Here is a 22491-nt window from a genome sequence, read left to right on the forward strand (position 1 = left end):
GTTCCCGACGGTGCCTGCCATCAGAGCGCGTGATGGGTGCACGTGTGTCCCTCGCTCTCCTGTCGTGCCTGGACGGTGTCCCTGCTCCCTGGCTGTGGGGGAAGCACGGCCTCTGTGATACTCACTGTCGTGTTTCGCCCTCTCACTGCTGCTTGTGGCGGCCCGGTGGTCCGCTCGGCTTAAAACTCACGTTTCCTTCTCTCTTCAGGAGGCGCTGGCCACGATCAGGCTCCTGGACGTCCTGTGTGAGATGACGGCGAGCACGGACCTGCTCGGCCACCTGCAGGGCCACCCCGGCCTGCTGGAGAGGGGCATCGGTGAGTCGGCCCTCCCACGCTCCCGTTTGCGGTCGGGAAGCTGTGATTTGTCGCACCGTGCTGTAGGTTCAAACACAGGTCTGTGATTTCCAGGGTGCTGTTATATTTTTGAGATTTGGGGGGAATATTTTTTCCTGAGAGGAATCATAGCTGTTGCCACTTCCCTGCTGTTGAGCCGCAGATGCCTCATCAGTACATGGGGGTCCCAGGGCCTGCCACACAGGGTGCGTGCGTGGGGCTGTTTCATGGCAGGGGCTGTGACGACAGGGGGCTGGTTCCGATGATGATGATGATGATGATGATGATAGCAGCAATTTTTATGTTACCACCACTTCACCAAATCTGTTAGTAAAGCTCTTCCTAGTTATATTTATGGGGCACAGATAGTAGGCCTTACACGTAGTAACTGTGTATTGGATTCTCACAAGAAAGTTGTTTTTAAACAAGACGCCAGTGTTTGAAATGGTGCCATCTTGGCTGAAGCACGGCTTGTGAAGGGACTCGGGGGGGCCCCTGCTCCCGGGCTCGGCCAGGCTCCCCGCGCCGCACGGTGCTGCCTGCTGTCCTTCCTTGAGAGAAGGTGGTGCTCGTTCTGGAGACCCTCGTGCTCAGGGGGAGATGAGTGTGCTGGGTGGGTGGGTGGCGGAGCAGTGAGCCGTAGGCGATAGTTAGGACCTCCTGTCGGTGTTTTGGTTTTGAATTCAGGGCCTTTGGCGCTAATGGAAACACCACGAGCCCGGGAGGGCGCGTCCTTGTAGGAAGGCACGCGCTCGGAGCCAGGGCTGACGCAGGTTGCCGTCCCCGGTTTCGCTCTGAAACTGCTAACTGCCCTGGAAGTGGCGCCCGCGGCTGCTGCTGGGTTTGCGGAGGGGTCCCGTGAGAGGGCGGGAGCTCCGGGAAGGAGCCCGGCGGCCTCCTGGCTCAGCTGGCCCGTCACCGCGTCTGTCCTCTCATGGACGGGGAAGTCAGAAACCCTTTTCTAAGAAAGGTGGTGGGGATTCTTAGCTACTTTTCTCTGTGGATAAATAGAAAGCCCAGGTTGGGGTGGTCATTATGGCTTATGTCCCTAAAGTCAGTCATGACAAATTTTAAAGCAAAAATAGAAGTCTTTTAATCATTAAAGAAAACTTTCAGTTCTCTCCCTTTATTTTATTTTAATCCATTAAAATAAATGATTTGTGTATGGAAAACTAGTTCAGAATACTCAGAATTTCTCTATGGAAAATGAAGTTTGTTCTTTCTGTTCTAGAGCTTTTACGGCTGATCCACGCAGCCGGCAGAGACGGCGCGAACATCTTCAGCTCCTCGGGCCGCGTGAGAGCGGGAGGCGACGTCTCCGGCGTGGCCGAGGGCTTCAAGTCCCACCTCATCCGCCTGATCGGGAACATGTGCTACCGGAACAAAGACAACCAGGACAAGGTGGGGTGCCTCCTCCCGAGGGTCACACATGCGCGACTTCACTGACAGTGTCGTGTGTTTAGAATTGGAGTCTGTTTGCTGTTTTGCAGTGAAACCTTAAAGTGCTTAGACAGGCACTTGAGATGTGTGTGTGTGTGAGAAGCGTGTGTGTAGGTGTGCCTGTGCCCGCAGGGGAGCACCAGGCACCGTGCTTGTCTGTTGTCAATGTTTGCGGTTTTGTGATTTGCATCGTTTGTCCTTAGCGTGTCTGAGTCAGTCTCCTGTCCTGTGAGTGGTCAGTCTTGGTCCTAAGCTTCTGCCCTCACACACTCTCATGCGTCACGTAGAGGACAGTCAGTGAAAACGGGTATTTGAAAAGCTTAGAAATTGTCAAACACCTAGTCGACACTTCATACACAGCAGTTATTGTTGATATTACGGGCATCATCTTGGAAAAAAAAAACAGGTGAACTTCAACTTAGGTCTGTGCTCCTCGTTTTGCATGGTGGCGCCACAAGCACTCCTTCTAGGAGCGTGCAGTGGATGTGAGTACTGAGTCTTCGGAAGCTCAGCAGACTGCATTAGAGACCTGTTTTATGCCGAGTCACTCGGAGGTCATTCTGTTGCTGACGTGAGAGGGTGGTGACAAGAGGCGGCGGGAGGACAGGCCCACGTGTTTCCCATTGAACTGACCTGCCCGTGTCTTCCTCGGGCCTCACGCCGGGCGGCGTCTGTGTTGCTCCGTCAGATAGAGAGCGCGTGTGCGGCAGATCGCGTTTCCCCAAGAGGGCCACACACGCCTGTCATTCTGCACGCCTCCGTGCGGTGGGACTTGGCCACCCCCCCATGACGGGTTGGCGTGTTCTTCTCCGTCCCTAGAATTTGGATGACCGAAGCCCTGTGGTGACTCTGAACAATGAAATACGGTAGGAGTGACCCCGGGCTGTCTCGGTTAAAGCCTAGACTGGTCTGGCAGGCCCCACTTCGCGCCTCTCAGAAGAAGCCAGTCACCTGTAGGAAGTACAGATTCCCTGAGGTCGCCGTGCCACGAGTCGCCAGGTCACTGTGGAGGAGCCCTGGAGGATGCGACGCACTGAGGACAGAGGAGGAGACTAGGGAACAAGGCGCCAGGTGTGTGAGCGAGAACCCGCCTTGGGAGTGGCTCTCGTCGGTTTCTCAGTTGCTCACGGCGCACGAATCAGGAAGAGCCTGCCCCCCCCCCCCCCCCCCCCCCGGCTCTCCCGGAATCCGCCCCGCCCCCCCCCCCCCCCCCCATCACACATACACAGTGTGAGGAATAGAGAGAATCGGGCAGAATAACTAAGTTGTGCAGGCTCTGCTTTTGTTACTGGCCTGGTAAGCTACTGTTAGACTGATCTTCCTACAAAAAACTATATAAACTCTGGACGTAAGACAGCTACGTGAAAACACTCAGATTTGACCCTCACAGGGCAGATTTGGAGTCCAGTTGGCACTTGGAACAAGACCCAGTGTGTGTCGTGCTGGGCAGTTAAAACTGATGGAAAGTCCACAGGCCTTTCAGCTGAAAGAATCAAAGGACAGGCTGAAGCAGCCACGGCCACTGGAGGGTGAAGGAGGGAATCCCGGGAAGGATAAAGCAGGCCCCAGTTCTCTGTGCCGACCCCTGCCTCGCTGCCAGTGCCTGCGTCACACGTGGGGCAGGCAGCGCACAACCACGCCCAGGACAGAGTCGTCGTGTTGGCATTGGAGCAGCTGCTCTAAAGAGTGTACGTCCAAAGTCCAGCTAAGATAATTGCCCCCCGAAACAAAGGTGACAAGTCCTTCAGAGGAACCTAATAGAGTGCGGAGTGCCCACAGCACGGCACTCGCAGTGTCCAGCACACATCTGGACTCGCTCGGCACAGGCAGACTCTCAAGGGAAGAGCAGGTGATCGGCGGAGACCGGCTGCGCGGCGACACCGGGGTTAGGCTTAGCAGGCAAGGATTCAGGGCAGTTGTAACTGCGCTGAAGGATGTAGAGGAGAATGTGCTTTTAATGAGTGAAAGGAGAGCATGTCGCAAAGAATTGAAACTATTAAAAAAAAGAAGCAACTGGAAATTCTAGAACTGAAAAATATGGTATCCCAAATAAAATTCAAAAGGATTTACTGAATGAGGGTCACAGCTCAGGAGAGATGCCAGAGTGAAGAAGAGCCAGTGGATTTGGAGAGGAATCAGTAGGAATGATCTCGTCTAAAGAACAGAGGAAACAGAAGATTGAAAATGGAATATTCACCTTAAGTTGCTACATTTTGAGGTCACGTGTCAGGCAGCGTTTGAAAATGGACTAACCCCTGCGGGACGTGTCGCAGAACCAGACGCTGGACAACCTGTTTCTTTCTTCCGCGAGAGCGCCGTGTCTGCGCCGCCGCGTGCCCGCACAGGTACGGGTGGAAGAGCGCTGGTCCCCCTGGAGAATCACTGGCCTGACCCTCGCCAGAGCGCTCATGCAGAATGAAGCACCCTGCCCCTTCGGTGACCAAGACGGTCTTTCTCAAGGAGCACAAAGGAGGTGTTTTCTCTTGTTTGGCTATTCTTTTGCTGCTACTTTGGATTGGCCTCCTACAGGAATAAAATGTAGGACCTTCAAAAGGCTTATGACATAACTCAAGTGGCCCGGCTCGGGTTGCGCCAGGAGTAAAGGGAGTGCGCCTGCCTTGGGGGGGTGGGGGGGGTCCTTGGAGGGATGAGGCAGACAGGCGTCCCCACCTGAGAAGCTCTTGCTCTGAGAGCACGCGGAGACCATCCCTGCTGCTTGGAGCGGGGGTTCCAGAGTTGCTCCTGGCACACGTTTCCCGGAGTCTTGTCGTGTTTCGCCCGCGTGCTTCGGGGTTGGGTCAGAGCCGGCCGAGCCCCCGGGGTCTCTGTGCTCGTCTGGGTTCATCGGTCGTCAGGCGTGGTGCCCACCCGGATGGTGTGCTCTCGACTCACGGGGCGCCTTCCCTGTTCCAAAGTCCTTTCCACCCGTGTCAGTTCGCTGAAGCCGTACAACGGCTCCGTGGAAAAGGCCGAAAAGGTAACCGTCACCATTTTTTAAGTGAAGAGACCGAGGCCAGGGGGACAGTGATTGCACGTGCTGTGTGCTGGGGAGGAGACAGATGTGCTCCCAGGTGAGCTCACGCAGGCGCAGGTCCCACAGGGATGCACGACGGGAGGCCTGCCGGGCAGGAGCAGGGCGGGTGCGGCCCTCTGGGCCAGCTGTGTGGGGAGCAGCCCTCCGCAGGAACGGGACCCGGACGGCCAGGGGCTCCGCGGTCGCAGGAAGCGTGACCTGCTTCCTTTCTACCCCTGCCCCCAGACGAGACCCAGGAGAGTCAGGTGCCGGCCCCAGCTGGGGAGCCTGCCCTGGCGTCTCGCACTGTCGCGTCCGCACACACGGCCGACTGCAGTGTGTGTGTCCTGAGTTGTGAGGGAGGGCTGCGCTGCCCTTCGCCGGGCTCGGGAGGGAGGTGCTCCTGGTACCCGCCCACTCCTGTCTCTGCCGCGTGTGGGTGCCCCACTCACGTGGCGTGTCCTTGCCGCCTCTGTGGCGGTCAGTTTACCTGAGACCTTTGTGCACCTGACACGGAGATTCTGTTCTGCTTTGTCTTAAGAAGCCCGTGGCATCACGCTGTAAACACGAAGAAAGCATTCTTTGGCTTCTTTGTTAGAATAGGAATGCAAGGTTTATTTTTTCCTTCCCCATTCTTCTTCACTCTTGTCATAAATTCTTTAAGTGAATGCTTTATTAGGAAAGAAAATCAAACCTTTTTTTTTTCCTAACGAAGCTACATGCATTTTTTTCCCAGGGTAGACAGGCAGGTGATCTAAATTATCCACCTTCTCTTTCTTCCAAAGGTACTATCTCAACTAAGGTGGGCTGTGCATGGTCTCGGCTGTTGAATCCTCCCCACCGAAGGTTTTACGGAAGCGCTGTTCCGTTTCCCTTCCTCCTCCCTGACGGGCAGGGCTCCTAGCCCTGTTCACGCATGTTCACACAGGGGCACACAGGACGCTCTCGTCACAGGCACGACGTCACGTAAAGCGTGCGTGGCGCTGTCTGGAAGAGCCCCTCCTGGAGGCACGGCCATCGGGCCGCTCCCATGCAGAGTTCCGGGTGAGGGCAGGTCCGTGTGCACACGTGAGGAGTCTCTGTGGCACATTTCTCACCGAGATGTTTTGCCCCTCTTACCTCCAAGACTAAATTGAACCTGCTGCAGAGTAGGCATTCAGTAAGTTTTTCTTGAATGTGAATTTGTTTTTATAATATTTGTTGAGTGGCTGGTACCTACAGAGCATAGTTTTAGGCTCTGAAAATATAAAGCAAATGAGACACAACCTTCCTTCTCAAGGATACTCTACTGTAAAATATCCTGACTGTTTTTGCAAACAAAGACATGTAAAAAATAAAATAACTTTGAAAATTAACGTTCCCCTAAATTCTGGGTATTTACAGAGTTTAAAGTAACCCTCCCATTTGCTACTCTGTGTATACTACTGGCTAACAGACGGGACTTTTGGAGGAAGTGCAGGGAGAGCAAACACGAGCACCTTCTCTGGGGGGGTGGGGATCATTTTTTTTCCTCATCAGTTTCACCACAAGTGCTTTCTCAGTTGAGTTCATCTTTTGTCAGAACCTTGTAAAGAGCCTGAGTGTTTTCGGTGTGGACACCGAAGCTGTGCTAGCCGCCGCTGAGAGCGCGCCGAGGAGCCCCGAAGCCGCGGGGACGCGGCCGCCCCAGACTGTGTGCTCTCCCCTGTCGGAGAGGCGCTGCGCGGAGTCCCGGCTTATTGATTCGAAGATTGAACGTATAGGCAAGATCCGACTTGCTTAGAATTCCACTTTCTTTTGTAGTGTAATCCCAGTTCAAGAAATATGTCAAAATTCATAAATCAAGCTGTCACCGTGCGTTTCCTGGACTTACAGTCCTGTTACAGTAAATGAAGTTAAAATCCCTGCCGGGGGGACGCACGCCGAGGCTGAGTTGGTTGCAGCTGCAGATGTTTTTGAGGACCCGAGCCTCCTTTCTCTGTCTTGTCGTGGAGGGACCAGCTTGTTCTTGTGCAGAGAAGGCGTGCGTTTGTTTATTCATTCACTCATCCTTGCATGTTTTTTGGAGGGGGGAGGGAGGAGAGATGGGGAGAAAGACGTTGATGTGAGGGAGAGACGCTGATCGGTGGCCTCTGGCACGTGCCCTGACTGGGGACCGAAGCCACAACCCAGGTATGTGCCTTGACCGGGAATTGAACCCACGACCTTTTGGTTCACAGAATGATGCTCCAACTAACTGAGCCACATCGGCTAGGGTAGTGTACCATCATTTAAAAGGAAGGATCAGCTAAGTAGGTCAGTAAAGTAGAACAGTTTACTACTGCCTGTCACTTACTGGTGCATGCTGACTAGGCGGCGGGCCCTGTGCCTCTCCCCTGGCTCCCCCCACGACTGTCTTGCCCCTGAGACTGGAAGCTCCTTGAAGGCGGGACACACCGTTTCTGGTTCAACACCCACCACCCCCGCTGGCATGGAGTGGAAGGAATGACGGACAGGTGATGCGTGCCCCTTTCCTGGTGAGCCAGAGCTCCAGTAGCTCAGTGCTCACCCGGAGCGGTCACCAGCTGAACCCTGACCCTGACGTCCGAGCTCTTCCCGCGGTGCTCCGTGCTCGCCAAAACAGACGCTCGAGGCTTGGCCTCTGGAACCTCTGGCCAGCTCCGTGCGAGCGCCTAGACGCACACCTTTTGTACAGCAGCACCCGTGGGGCCGACCTGAAATGCCCGGCAGTGGCTGCGTTTCTCAGTCCTTGTGGGGTGGCTTCCCTGCGGCCCCACCTCCTCTGGGAGGGTCCGCCCTCCCTAAGAGGCGAGGAGAGGACTGCTTTCCAGGGACGTGCTGTTTCCGAGACACGTGACGTGCCCGTGTCCTAGGCACCAGAGAGGACGTGGGAAGTCACTGGGCCGTGGCAGCCCAGCACTTGGAAAGGCCTGGAACCCATTTCCTTTAATGGCTGCTCTGCCCCTGCCTGTGCCGCCCCGGGGCAGGTAGATGACGGCTCCTTCCCCTGGGTTCCGTTTGATGGGGCAGTGAGTGTTCCACAGCGTCGTCCCCCAGAACTCCCTGGGCCGTCGGGGGGCGGGGGAGGGCAGCCAGGTACCTGGGAGCTGGGCCTTGTTCCTGGAGGAGACACGGGCCCTGTGAGGCTGTTGGTGGTTTTGAAGTTCATCGATTCGTTTGTTGCCGGACCAGGGACAGTCCTGCTGGGGGGGGGTGGGGCAGGATGAAGGTTCCTGGAAGAGAAACAGTGTGCCGAGAAGTTACAAGAAGTTGATGTGCAATGGGGGGGCCCGATGGCCCAGAGAGGAAGGAAAGCTTGCTTTAAGGGGAACCAGGGCTGAGGAGCTGGCCGTTTGGGAAAGTCAGCCTCTCTCGTAACACACACCAAAGTAAAGCTGGGGTTGGCTGAAAGCACAGGGTTAAAGATGGGGCCATGAAATAGTGATTCCCTGATTTTTCAGAATAAGCGAGAAAGTTTATGAATTAGAAATGACAAGAATTGTCTTAGATTTGATTATAAATACATGGGGGATTTGGACTTGAATCAGCCCACACAGGTTGAATAATAGCTGGGTGATCTTGAGCAGATGATTCAGCCTCCCAGTGACTCAGTTTACCCAACTGAAAGCAGTCCCTTCAGGGGTCATGGCAAAGGGCGGTGGGGAGGCCGCCGGGTGAGCCGTGTGAGAGTGCAGCAGCGCTCCGTCACGGCCCGCAGGGCGTGCACTGGGGCTCCTCCTGGCAGCACCGACAGCACCACGAGCAGCCAGCCCACTTCCCCCAGCTGCAGGTGCTTTCAGCGTCGTGGCCCCGTGACGCGTGCGCAGTAAAAGCCGTGTTCTCAGAGAACGGCATGCTCGTGGTGCTGGGATCGCTGGGGTGCGGAGCGGGGCACAGCCCTGAGTCTAGCAGGCCCGACCTCCGTATACTTCATGTCCGTGTGATATGTATCGTTAAGGTCCACAGATGCTTACGTGGTGACAGGACGACTCCAAAGAATGTACCACTGCATTAATAATAGCAATTTTCTTGTGGATAAAGCGCCGGATGGTGAAGCAAGAGGTTGCCAGTTCGATTCCCAGTCAGGGCACGTACCTGGGTTGCGGGCCGGGTCCCCAGTGGGGGGTATGCGAGAGGCATCCACACATGATGTTTCTCTCCTCTTTCTGTTCCCCTCTCTCTAAAAATAAATAAATAAAAATACTTAAAAAAATATTAGTTATCTCTGGCTAGTACAATTAAGGATTGATTTTTTTTTTTGCTGTATAATTTGTGTAGTCCTCACAGTGAACGTGAGTCACTTCAGTAAGAACACAGTATTTTAAGAGGAAGGGGACACGTGTCTAGGATTGCTGTTTTCCTCTGTGACTGGGAGAGACACGCGCAGTTCCTCAGTGGCTGAAGTGATGCGTTGTCCTGCTTTGACAGTGGGAGACAATCTTTTTTTTTTTTTTTTTACTTTTTTTTCAGAAACTTTTTAAATTTTATTTTAATCATTGTTCAAGTACAGTTTTCTCCCTTTTACTCCCAATCCAGCCCACTCACCCAACCCTCCCCACTTCCCTCCCATTACCACCCTCCCCCTAGTTTTTGTCCATGTGTCCTTTAACTTTGTTCCTGTAAACCCTTCCCATTGTCCCTTGAAATTCCCTCTTCTCTCCCCTGTGGTCACTGTCAGCCTGTCCTCTATTTCAGTGGGAAGACCATCTCAGCGTGTCCTTGGCCAAGGCCCCGGGGCAAATAGTTACAATTCTAATTACATTTTTTAATTGGAAGATTTTAAAAACTGAAACATTAGCATGGGATCTGCTAACGAGAGTTGAGGTGGGGTTGCTAGGCGGCAGTGGGGGGGTTGTGTGAGCAAGAGAGAGAGAGAGAACTTACAGACCGTTGCTCTGTGCAGCGAGCATCCTCTTCCCCACACAGGAGTGGGGCTCGCACCCCACCTTTGCTGTGAGGTGCCCCGACCTGGGCGCCCTCGCTCTCACCTAGTACGTGTGCGTGTATGTGTGTGTGCGAGAGAGTGTGTGTGGGAGGCTGCCATTCCCTGTCCCGACCTAAGGACACTCCGAGTGCTTTTGGCGTTGTGGCATTTCTGCCTGTCTCCCCAGGCTTCGTTTCTCTGGTTAAATGAAAAAGTGCTCTTGTTTCAAATGTTGAAGAGTTCTCTCCTTTTATAAAAAAAAATGAAATGGAGCTGTCTGTCACACATCTAAAACAGTTTTGATCTCTAGCATACTTAGGTGTGTTTTTTTTCCTGGCAGCACTGAAAACTAAGAGGATCCAAGTCACGTTCCAATACAGGACTTTTTTCCCGTCATCACCAGTCACTGCTGTGCCCCCACGCCACACTTGCGTACAAGCCTCTTGCGTCTCCTGCTCTGTTCTGACAGAATCTAACTTCATACCCGGCACATTCTGAGGGACCAACAATGAGATTCAGTCTCCAGCTGTGGCTTGTAGTTGGAGTTTACATCTGCTGCTGTGTTTGCAGCTGAAGGTGGGGAACCGTTTCGGCTCCAGCCAGGAGTGCGCGTGCCGTTGGGCACCGCACGGCGAGCTTCCAGCGCAGCAGCCCCGCGTCTGCCGCGTGCCGTGCACCGGCCGGCACTCCAGGCGTGTGGCCGGGGCTCCCTCCGCAATTCCCAGTGCGGAGGGGAGACGGGTGGGAAAGGGGCCGTTTCGGCAGTAGAATAAGCCGTGTGCGCAGAGGACTCGGCAGCGTGCTAAATGCTTGGTACGAGCGGCTCACCTGGATCTTCAGGAAGAGCCTCTTGGGTCTGGGCATTAGAGCAGACACAAGACAGAGGCAGGCAGGTGGGAGGGGGCCGGCCTTGCAGGCAGAGCAGCACCTGTGAGCAGGTGTGTGGGATCACCCGCTGTGTATGGGACTCACCTGGGATGTGCCGGGGCGGGGGAGGGGGGGGGCTGCGGAAGGGCAGGGTAGGGGCGAGGGGCTGGAGAGCGGGCGTTGTTGGCCAGGCCGAGGGCGCCGGACGCCTCGGGCAGAGCTTCGAGTTGCAGGCGAGGCGGGGAAGCGTGGTTCCTCTCTGAACGTGACCTCGTGCTCCTCCTCCAGTCCAGTCATTCTTTCCTTGTGCCGTCTCCGTGCTCTGTCTCGGCCTCACTTACTTAGTCTCTCTTTCACATTGTTTGTTGTCACTTCTGGTCCTCGGGCGCCATTTTTCTCACTGGCCTCCCCTGCCTGCCCCTGTCCTCTCCGCCTCCCCTTCCTCTCTCGGCAGCTCTTTCTCCCTGGGATTTCTGCCTGGGAGTCGTGTTCCTGGGGCCCTCTGAAGCTTTTCTCAGTCTTTTACATCTTTGTGTCAAGCACTTTTGTTTTTTCCTGAGGGCCAGCGCCGTGAGGACGGTCAGGAGACCCAGCCTCCCTCCTCGCGAAGCCGAAACGCTGTGGTCAGTCACGGCCGCCCGTCCCCACTCACTCTTTGTGCCACTGAGAGGGATCGTTTACCTGCATTTGGAAGCACCTACATTTTAATGCGGAGGAAAGGCATCAGTTGCCTTGGCCACTTACATTGAAAAAATAAAACTCCAACCTTTAAGCGCCTGGAAGAGTAAATGAGGTCTAGAATGCGCAGTCTCGGTGGAGGCAAGCGTTGTCCGGTGCTCACCGCGGGACGGATGTTTAAGCCCCCTCCATCCGTCAGTGTTCCCTGGAGTGGGCAGCATGGCCGTCCCCACCTCACAGATGTGTAAACTGAGGCCCAGGATCGCACACAGCCAGTCCGTGGTGGAGCTGCATGAGAACCCTGAAGGCCTGGCCCCAGGCCAGGTCTCCTGACCAGGCTCTGTGGCCCCCACTCCCACTCCAGCTCCTTCTTCTGTGCTGGGCCACGCGTGTGGGCCGGCTGGCTGTGACACTGTCCGCGGAGGGCGGCGGCAGCAGAGGCACGGAGGAGCCTTCAGCCGGCCTTCCCCTGGGCTCCGCGGGGCCGGTTTCTGTTGCGCAGGTGAACCCTCGCGGCCTCCGCATCGGCCTTTCAGGGGCAGAAGTGAAGACGCCTTTTGTAAATAAGCTGAGACGAGGACTTTCTTTGCTTATCCAAACTATTTCAAGCAGCTAATATTCTGAGTGCAGCCTTGACTGACATTTCCAAAAAGATACCTTCCTTAAAGAAAACTAAAATACAGTAAACTGTTAGCATTAAGAGAAAATATCTAACCAGGTATGACAACTCCTTAAAGGGTATTTCCAGGATTTGTGTGACCGAACATTCCTGCGGAGGCTTTTAGGCCGGGTTGCAGGCCCTGTGGAGCCCTGCAGAGAGCCAGCCCGTGGCCCGTCAGAGGTGACTGAGGGGCGGGGGGCGGTGGGGGGGGCTGCAGTTGTCCTCTGGAGGTTGAACTGTTTGTGGTGTTGTGCATCTTATGTTACAAATCCTTCCCCATGCAGCACTTAGCTCGTGTTACTCTCCGGCATTTGAATAATTGGTTTAGCGTGAGACTAATTTCTGGGAATGATTCACTGCTGTTTACTTGGTAAGATTTAGTGACAGTGTTGAATTTACCCACTGGAAAAACCCAACAGGTAGCTTGAGAAATAAATCCTGTCGGTGGCAGAGTTCAGGGCTGGGCGGTGGGAGCTGAGTTTCCATCCTCCCATCCCATCGGCCAGGGCCTGAGAACCCTGGAGGCAGAGGGAGCCGCCGAGGGCTAGGGAGCCGCCGGATGAGAAATTGGCGCGGGTGATCCCTCCTCTTCGTGGCAGGGAATGATGCAGTCCTCACCTGCAGCTCCGCGGCCTGGGGGCTGGGCCGTTCGGCGGGGGGCTGGGGACGGCTGGGCAGGGCAGTGGGCGGTGGAGCGCGGACAGGAAGAAGCAGACTGGCAGGCCTCTGGCAGCGGGCAGCAGCGGGCCCGTCTCCTCTGCTGGAATGTCAGTCCTGGCAACTTTCAGCTGCGTCCTCCTCCTCCCCCAACAGAACGTCTCAGAGCCCCATGCTCACGGGACAGCGCCCCTGCTCGGCATGGGTGGGCAGTGGTGAGCCCTCCGTTGCTCGCTGGGAAGCTGCCTCCGTTTCCCTCATGCCCAGGAATGCCTGGGGCTCCCAGCTGAGGCCGGAGCGGGGTCCCCTAGTTTAGTCAGAGTTAGAATTCTGTGGTTCCTCTTTGGGGGCCCTGGGAGAATGTATCCCAAAAGGGAGAAGTGGCTCTCTCGTTCAGCACATTGAGGAGAGAAGGAAACGTGTCCTGCCTGTGTCCCCTTCAGGCAGATTGGTGTCCAGCCTTGAGCAGCCGCGTCCAGTGGTTTCAGAGGAGGGAACGCTGGGCCCCCGCGGTGAGGGGGCCAGGAGCTTCCACTCCACTGACCTTGTGTGACAAGTTGTGGTGAAGTTTAGTTGTCAAGTCACAGTTGTGATTAGAATTCCCATGTAAGGTGACTGGCGTTTTATGTTTGTGTGTTATTCTCTTTTAATAGCTTTTATGAACAGTTCGGCTTGACCTTACTAGAAAATTAAGCACTGTTACACTTTCTCCAAAGGCTCGTACTCACGGAGGCTGCATTTATTAAACTGGCATTTATTAGATGCCGATGGTGTCTGTGTGCACCATTTAGTAACTGTGTAGGTTTGGGAAGGATGGAAACACAGAGTTCAGCCTTTGTGACGAGATGCACAAATTCAGACCAAATTTGACGCTTCAAAGGTTGTGCAGGCAGAGGCTGAGCTCTTTGTAACAGAACGGTGGCGTCTGGAAGGCCAGGTGCCGGGGGAGCCCTGTGCAGCCTACAGCCCGCATCACCCCTCATCGTCCCGAGCCTCCGGGGTCCCGGACCTTGGCTCTGAGTTGTCCGCCCTGCTCACCGCACCCCCCCATCTGCCAAGGTCTCCACCACGTCCTCTGTTGGGTTGTTGTCATAGGCACCCGAACCACCGGTGTCCACACCACGCATGCGACGTCAAGACCACCGGCCGGACGCAGGCTGGCCAGCCATTTCAAGTCCACGTCCAAGCTCAGAGAAGCCGGTTTCACTTTCCTGACATTACATGTTCCTGCCTAGAGACAGCCCCACATTAGTCTCGTACGTCATGATTTCCGGTTTGAACACGACAAATTACAGACCTTAGAAAACCGAAATCTCCTGTGGAACATCACACCTATTTCAGAATTGCTTTTGCCACGTGTCGTGCTACCCCAGCCTTGGAGGTTCTGGGCCAGTGCCATGGGTCGTGCTCTGAAGAGGATCTTTCAGACGCCATCCTGGGTTGCCAGGTGTGTGCCTGCCGGTGCACATGTGCCCTCACGCTGAGCAGGGTGCCGGGAGCTGTCACTCGGGGGAACTGGCAGCGTGGCCCGGGTGGCTGTGTGTTCGGGGCAGGCGCCTGCCACCCCGCCATGTGTGCGAGTGGTGCTGTGGAGCCCGAGGCCCGGCGGCCCTTGCAGCGCGAGCTCCGGTGCCACCCCCTGCAGTCCAGGCCCCTGTCTGTTCACCCTGTGCGTGTGCGGCTTCTGGGGACTTGGAAACCATGACGTGGGGTTTGTGCATCTCCAAAAAGGGGAGTTTGAGTCTGCACAGAGTTTTTGAGTTAATGTGACTTAGACATTATTCTTGCTTAGAAGTAGCATTCTCATCTAAAGATGAGAATATGTTCCGTGTCTTTGAAGGTGGCCTTTAAACCTACTGCCAGAGAAACAGGTCTTTGTTAGTTAGCCTCACACCGAGTGCCCAGCACTGTGCTAACTGCTGGGGGGAGGACACGAGAGGAACGGACTGGCCTTCACTGACCAGCGCTAAGAGGAAGGTGCCAGCTGCCTGGCAAGGGGTGTTTCATGACAGAGGTAAGCAGGCAGGACCGAGCGGGGACAGGGCAGAGTGTGCCCACTCTTCCAGTGGGGGTCGTGAAGCTCGAGGGTGGGGCCTCCCGAGGGAGCTGGGGCTGCCGCGTTCAGGTCCGCTGTGCTGGGTGATGCCTCGGGGGCCGGGCCGGCCTGGCCGTTCCCAGCCCCTCCCTCCCTCCTTCCTTCCTCTGTGAGGCTCCCAGGAAGCCCGGAGGAGTCAGGAACAGCTTAGTTGTGTCCCTGCTTGCTCCCCCCGCTCTTCATACACAACAAAGTGCATAGGTGTGGAAGGAGCGTTCCCACGGGTTTTGACACACGCACATTCCTGTGTGACCATCGCCCCTGGCCGGGTGTGTGAGCAGGTCTGTGCGGGCCGCCTCGGTGCCCCATGCGCCCGCCTGTGTGGGAGAAGGCCCCGGCGGAATGAGGGGCGGGGCGGAGCCCGGGGCTGCATTCTTTCCCCTGGTGGAGCCGGGCTGGCGCTGATACCTCGCATTCCTGGGCTGGAACTTCCCTGGGAGTAGGGGCCTGTCCTGGGGGTCCCGGCTCCCCCGAGGCCTGGCTCAGGGCCCGTCCAGGTAACAGCAGGTCTTGGCCATCCGTCTACCGATGGTGTTCCAGGCCCACGCGTGGCTCTCCCTCAGCTTCCTCGTGGCCCGGCGTCTCTGAGTGTTTGTGCGGAAACCCGTGCTCTGTGTGCAGATGTAGCTCGCGCGGGGTTTAATCACGCATCGGGGATGACCACTCCACGCCGTTCCCCTTAGCTTAGCAAACATCTCCCGAGCGTCTGTCATAGCCAGACGCTCTGCTCAGCTCCGGGGCCCAGAGATGGAGCCCTGCAGTCCCGCGGCTGCAGGGGCTCCCGACCTCATGTGGGCCCGGACGGTGGGACAGCCAGAGCACCGTGTGGTCCGAGCTGGGCGGGGGGGAGCCCTGCGGCTGCCCATCAGGACCGGGTGTCGGTGGAAGCTTCCTGGCAATAATGACAGCAGCAGTGACAGTGACAGCTGTCCTTGCGGAGCGCTCAGTAAGTGCTCGCAGGGTGGCAAGGACTGACCTCTTAGCTCCACTCACCCCGGCGCCATCTCCCCCGTGGTGCCCATGAGGACACTGAGGGCTGGAGAAGGGAGGTCCCACGCCCAAGCTTTCTCTGCTGTTAAGTTAGTGGGAGCCACTTGGGGTCTTGGGGGCTGTGCGTTGCTGCGGCACAAAGCAGCCCGCCCTGACTGTGGAGGGCATCCGTGCGGGGCCGGGGGGCGCGGTGGGTTGGGTGCAGCCAGGCTGCTGGGGTCTGGGCTGGAGAAGGGAGGCCTGGGCGGAGAGGCCGGAAGGAAGAGGGTAGATGCGGGGAGGCCGTTCCATCGGGGTCTGGGGGGGGCGGGAGGGCGAGAGCCAGAGCACCTGCGTCCCCTTCCGGGCTCGGTGCTTCTCTGTAACACATTTTTGTGTGTAGGGGGGCTGTTGTGTTTGACTATTGTTACCCTTTTGGAAAAGAAGTTAGCGTTTTATTGCTGCTTTACAAGTTCGAGGACTAACTTGCTGCTTGAGCATGATTTATGTGGCTGTTGTGAGCACAGACCACCGTATCACGTAAAGCTCGCCGCGGCTGCAGGCTCGGCGCCCGTTGGCTCACCCTCCCCCCTCGGCGCCGGCGCAGCGCCACACCCAGGGTGCGAGTTCTGTATGTCTCCAGGGAGAACCAATGAAGGCTCCTAACTGTGATTACTGTTTCACAGTTAAAATTGTCTAAGTTCTTATTTAATACCACATTTGCTTATTTTTATTTTCCTATAACTTTTATAGGAGGAGTAGGTACAGAAAAGATGCTTGGTGAAATAAGAGTGCAGAACAACAGGTACGAACACCTCTGAAAGGGTGAAAGTTAATGGGATGCAGCGCGATGACACGCCGAGCCAGGAAGTGTTCTCCTCTCTGTGCGTCTTCTGAGTCTAGTGGGGAGACTGTTTCATGTATCCCTGAGCTCTTCGTGTCTGTGTTACACACCCCTTCCCTGCGTTTGCCTAGTCATTATTAGTAATTACATAAAAACCTGTTTTAAGCCACACCCCAGGGAATAGCAAGACTTGGTTGCTTGTCTAAGTGGTCTTTAATTAAAGTTGAAAAAAATCAGGCCGTCGGGATGGGGATACTTTTAAAATGTTGTCTGAAGCAGAAGGCTGGCTTAAGCACAGTTGGATCGAGCCCGTTGGTGCCTACACGGGCTGGAGTGTGATCTGGCCTTTCAAAACGCCGCGCCCGTCTGGGATGCTGTAGGTGCGGCCCCAGTTGTAAGCAGGTGAGCCACCAGGTAAGCCTTTAAGAGCCTCCTGACTCCTGGGTTTTTCTCATTTTTTAAAACTTTCCTGCTTAAACATACATTCCTGCTTCACTTGATGATTTAAGTGAGCTGAACAACGAAAATTATTCATAAAGGACAATATTATACTAACCACAAGCACAGAAGTGAAAAGCTTGCTGTTACAGTTAAAAAGTAAGGCCATTTCTCATGTCTGTCCTGGCTTTCCTTGTGGCATGGCTGACGCTGTTGCCGTAGTTTTTGTGTGTGTGTGTGTGTGTGTTTTAAGATTTTATTTATTTTTGGAGAGAGAGGAAGGGAGGGAGAAAGAGAGGGAGAGAAACATCCGTGTGTGGTTGCCTCTCACACACCCCTACCCAGGCATGTGCCCCAACTGGGAATTGAACCTGTGACCCTTTGGTTCTCAGATCGGTGCGCCATCCACTGAGCCACACCAGCCAGGGCTGTAGTTCTTTTTTACTTCAGACACCTCCCTTCACTGGTCTGCATTTCTTTTCTGAGGGGCGAGGTCCTCACCCTACTTTCCTCTGCGTGCATGTCGCCTCGCAGAGCCCGGCCCACAGCAGGCCCTCCGACACTCGCAGCTGCTGCCCCTGCAGGAGCGGGGTGCGGGGCTCTTCCCCGTCTGCCTTTGCAACAGTGCGGACGACAAGTAAGGTGGAGGAGATGGAAGCAGCAGACTTTGGACTGTTGTATGTCCTTTGCTTAGCACTGCTCTTTACACACAGACACACACGTGCACACGTTCAGTGGGGCGCCTGTGACGGTGCCCTGACGCTGCACCTTCCCGTGCGAGAGTGTCCCCGCCCTGCGTGGCTCAGCTGCGGTCAGTGCGGGGCCTTCCCGGGTGGCGCCGGGACTTGGGCTGCTCGGGGCTCCTCCTTGGAGCTGCTCTCAGGCCGGCTGGGGAAGAGGCGGCCAGGTGCGGCAGGTCCTCGAACGGCACGTTCGCTGGAAGCTGTCGAGACACCGTGGGACCAGAACTCCGGTTTGAGTGGATGCGCCTGTGGTGGGGTTGGTTTCACTGCACGCCGTGTAGCTCCAGTCCCGGAGCCTGTCGAGGAGGTTACGCGGGACCTGCTCTGCAGTGGGCACATGGAACCTTCGGGCAGGAGCCGCCTGGGGTCCTGCTGAGGCCCCAGCCTGCCACCCTACTCTCCGCCTGCTCTGCTGGGGGTGCCTGAGGCCACCACCTGACTCCTCGTGCGGCCTCAGCGTCGTCCCTGGAGCCTGCCCCGGACAGATCGAAGCCGTCTGCATCCTGGTTCCAAATTCTGAGTGGCAGGAATTGCACAGCTTCTTTTGGGTCCGTTCCCATCCTTGCAGCCCCTCCCTGCCCCGTGTGGGCCAGAGGCGTCCCCTGGGAGCAGGTCTGCAATGCAGAAGCTCGGGCTCCTCGGGCCACTGAATCCAGCGACAGCTCCCCAGGTGACAGAATGTATAGCAAAGTTTAGGGAGCACCAGGGTAGGCCACTGCCGCCTGCTGCCCAAGGGGCTGCAAGTGCGCCTTCCTGGGGCCAGAGCTGTGGCCTCGGCCTTTCCGTCTGGCAGGAAGCCTGGCAGAGGGCCTTGCCTTGCCAGCCTCACTCTCTGTCCTCCCTCTCTCACTGCCGCTGGGGGTCCGGAGCAATGGTGGCAGGGCCCTTTCCAGAGTGCACATGCAGAACTAGGGTGGGAACTGGGAGTTTCTGGAGGGCTCCGAAGAGGTGAGGCGCAGTATGTTCAGGATCATGGGAGGCTTTGAGGACCAGCCGAGAAAGCCGGGCCTGCCCCCTCGGCCCTCCCTGCTCAGACACCCAGCCGTCCTGCGCCCTGCACGCTCTAGGCTGGCCCCGCCTGGCGCCGTGTGTCCTTGCTCTCGGGGGCTGCTTGGCCCACGGACTCCCATCCTCCAGCTCTGCTCCTCGCAGTGCAGAGCTTCCTGCCTCCGTTCCCCGGAAAGTATAGCCCTTCCGTGTCCCCACCTGCCTCCCGCTCCTTTGGCACTCACTTCCCTCTTCTCCACAGCGCAGCCTGGCCCTGTCCTGCCGTGTACTTCAGTGCCACATTCGGGTCCCCATCTGCACCCAGCCCCGCCTGCGTTCCTGGGCTGGGAGGGCCAGGAGGGCAGGCAGGGCCCCGTTTCTCCTGTTCGCCATGCCCATCCTAGCAGAGCGCCAGGCGGGCGCACGGCGTGGGTGGGTGGTGCCCGAGAGGTGTCCCGAGGGCGGGGGGTGTTGGCCCCACTGTTCTCCAGGCTCCCCTCACTGCTGCTCACCTCTGGTGCTCCGTGTTACCGGAGAGCATCGCATCACTTGGTTAATGAACTCCGATCCCAAGTTTGGCCAACCAGGAGTCCCTAGGCCTTTCCAGCAGCTTCCCTACTGCCTGCCTGCTCACCCCAAGCGCCTGCCCGAGGTCTTCCCCACGCTGACCTGGACAGCCCTCACTTTCTGCAGGGCACCTCTGCGCTGTGGCCGGGCCAGCGGGGCTGGTCCAGGAGCTCCCTTGCCCTCCAGACCCCCTCCCCCTCGCCCCACAGAGAGGGGAGGGTCTCCTCTCCAGGGCCCCGCACTCATCAGGGCAGAGTGAGGGCTGGCTGCGGGGCTTTCTCAGCAAGACGTCCGCGTGCGGGGTCTACAGTGCTCTGCCCTTGAGCGCCCTTCACCCGGGGGTCTGAACTCCCGCGGACTGACGGCTACTTTGCATCTGGCTGATCCAGGTTTGTCTTGCCTCATCTTTTCCAAGTTCGGAGTCTGACTCACTGTTTATTATCCTTTGTCTTCACCAGTGGGAGTTTTGTTGACTTTCCCCCGCCATCCTTTGTGGGCAGATTCAAACTACGATAGGGTTTTTTTTTTCTTTTTTGGGTATCAAACCCTTGCATGCTTTGGTGAAGAGAAGCTAAACAAGCTTTCAAGCAACCAAAGAATTTATTAAAAAACTGTTAAATCGGACTGCCTGGGTAGAACAAATAACAAGATCCCAAGACCGCGCGTATATTTAGTAAGCCGTGCAGTTACTGAAATTCACGGGCGCTCAGCCCCGCCCACCTCCTGGTGAGTTCTCGGTCAGGCGACCGGAACGGCGACCCCACCCACCCGGCGCTCGCGGCCATCGAAATTCTCGTCTGTTTTAAACTTCATTTTGTTTTGATTGTGTGCAGCCTTAGACCCTTCCTAAGGGCTGTTTACCCATCAGTTAACCCTCACCAGCCCGTGTTTTACACGATAAATTTCCTGTTTTGTAAAGAGAAAAACAATCTCTCGGAGGCATTTGAGGAGCCACGCCGGCAGGACAGCAACGTAAAGGGAAGTCCGCCCCGGGGAGACACACACGCCCGTGTGCATGGACACACTGCACGCTTCACACTGAGGAAAAAGAATACACAGTTACGTGTATGCTGTTAGGAAGCAAGAATTTGAGCCCGAGAGAGAGACAGACGTCAGACTGAAGACGTCAACACCCTTGGTGTGAGGTTAGGGTTGGGAACAGCGAGAATTCGTGGCAGTCATCTCCCGGTCTGGAGAGGACACGGCCCCCAGCTTGTCCGCGGAGAGAGACTAAGAACAAGGAGCTGCTGCAGCTTCCGCCTGTGTTTGCTGATGCCGCTTCTCTCTGCAAAGAGCCGCGGGCCCTCCGGGACGTGGCTGGCCCGGGTGCGGCGGGGAGCGGGAAGGTGTGCCTTGGACACGCCCGTGCACGGCAACCCTTCCAGAGACCGTGGAGTGGCGTCACAAGGACCCAGCACCCACCTTCGGTCCACTAGCCGAAGAAGACAGGACGGACGGAAACACGTCAGGGACATAAAACCCCCGTGTTCACAGTAATGCTGAAAACGGAGGAATTGAGTCAGCTGTGCCGATCGGGAAGGCACCCGTTCATCGTTCTGGAAGTTGGTAGAGGGGGAGAACCGGGCGTTTCCCTCCTGTCCAGTTTGGAGCGCCTTCCGGGGCAGTGAGGAGTGGACCGGGGCACTTTGTAGGAGAGCCAGCCAGGCCGTGCGGAAGGAGCAGCATCGTAAGGAAGGCGCCGTTTATTCTGCTGTCCCTGAATGAGCAGCGGACTTAGGTGGCCGCCTTCGGCAGTTTCACACTAGCCCCCACTGGCATGGAAAGTTGACGGGGTCGTGCCAGGGTGTTGTCAGGCCCCGGCCCCAGGGCCCGCCGGAGGGAGGGGCACCGGAGGGAGGGGCCCGACGCCACGCTGCACCTGGCGTTCTGCAGCGGGAAGTACAGCAGGCCCCCCGAAGTCATCGTGCCGAAGGAAGGTCAGAGGAATCCAGCCAAGCCTCTAGGTCTGGCAGCCAGTTCAGAGGACGTGCGGAGGCCGGGGAGGCGTGGGAGATACACGGAAGGCAGCCGGCCAGTCCCCGAGGCCAGGGCGTGGACGAGCGGCTAAGACCGAGGGAGGCCGTGGGCCCTGGGCTATGTACAGGCTTCGTTGGAGCGCTGCTCGCAACAGACCAGTCGTAAAGGGACTCTTTTGAGATGCTCGTGGATACTTGAATGTGCACTGCCTGCCAGGTGACATGAAGGAGTTACAGTTCATCTCACTAAGCAAAATAGTGGCATTCTGGTTACCTCTGCTCAGGCGGTATCTTTTACAGATACTGATGGATTAGCCAGTGGAACGACAGGAAGTCTGAGAAACACTCGAAAGACTCCGGGGCAGCGACTTCTGCTGGCGTGCCTCGGTCCCCGCCCGCCGAGTCAGGGCTGACTTCCTGTCCCTCTGATCGTCTCTCTGGGTGAGAAGATGACAACGGCCGGCACAGCAGTAGCATCCGGGGTGAACGAATCAAAGTTACACCTTTTCTTTTTTGTCTGACAGGGAAAAAAGTATCTTTTTCGGTGTACTGCAGGATTTCAGTAATTAGTTTTTGTGTGCCCAGAGGTGAGAAGGGTTGTGATTCGCTGCTCTGGGCGGTGCGGGGAGTGTGGGGGGAGGCGGAGCCAGGCTGACACGGTGCCAGTCATTTTTGAAGCTGGGTGTTGGGCATGTTGGCATTCACTGTGCTTCTCTTCCTGGGATACATTGGGACGTTTCCATTGAAAAAAGGGTTAAACATTTTGAAATGGGTTCTCCTGTGGGTCTTAGAGTGAAAGCCCTTGGCGGGTGGTAGGTCACTGCCGACTCGGAACAGCACCCTGGTCGACGGGGGAGCGTCTGGGCTGCGTAGCCGCCCCTCCCCCAGTGCTCACCCGGAGTGGTTGTTAATCTGTAGGCACAGCCTGTGTTCCCACACCGCCTGGTCGGTGCAGGCCACCGCGCTCCGCTCACAGGGAGGGAATCAGGGTGGGATGGTTAGCATCCTGCCCTCCAAGTCGGCCTCTGAGTTGGCCGGAAGGCCGCCAGTGCCTCCGGCAGGGATCGCCTGGAAAAGGGGACACTTGGCGGGGCTGTGGGGGAGGGTGGGAACGGCAGTCATGCGGCAGCGAGGGGCAGGTCCAGGAGAAATGGACCACAGCAGCACAGGAACCGCGGAGGGAAAGAGTGCGTGCCAGTTGGCCTGGAGCGGGGGAGACCCTGGATAGACCTGGTCAGAAGAAATTCACGAAGGCTGCTTCCCCGGAGCCGTGGGGCCAGCCTGGGCGCTCCAGCCAGGGCCCTGCCTCCTTTGTTTT

General features: G+C 56.7%; 1 protein-coding gene across 1 annotated transcript in view; it reads left to right on the top strand.

The window, feature by feature from the left end:
- The window catches only part of LOC114513663 (ataxin-10), a 120756-nt gene that overhangs the window by 58595 nt on the left and 39670 nt on the right, over nt 1-22491 (top strand). The window contains exons 8-9 of the mRNA XM_028533027.2: nt 209-317; nt 1567-1736. Coding sequence (XP_028388828.1) covers nt 209-317; nt 1567-1736 — 279 coding nt within the window. The remainder of the gene's footprint in view (nt 1-208; nt 318-1566; nt 1737-22491) is intronic.

Source organism: Phyllostomus discolor, chromosome 2 (genome assembly GCF_004126475.2).
Source record: "Phyllostomus discolor isolate MPI-MPIP mPhyDis1 chromosome 2, mPhyDis1.pri.v3, whole genome shotgun sequence".
Classification (NCBI taxonomy): Eukaryota; Metazoa; Chordata; class Mammalia; order Chiroptera; family Phyllostomidae; genus Phyllostomus; species Phyllostomus discolor.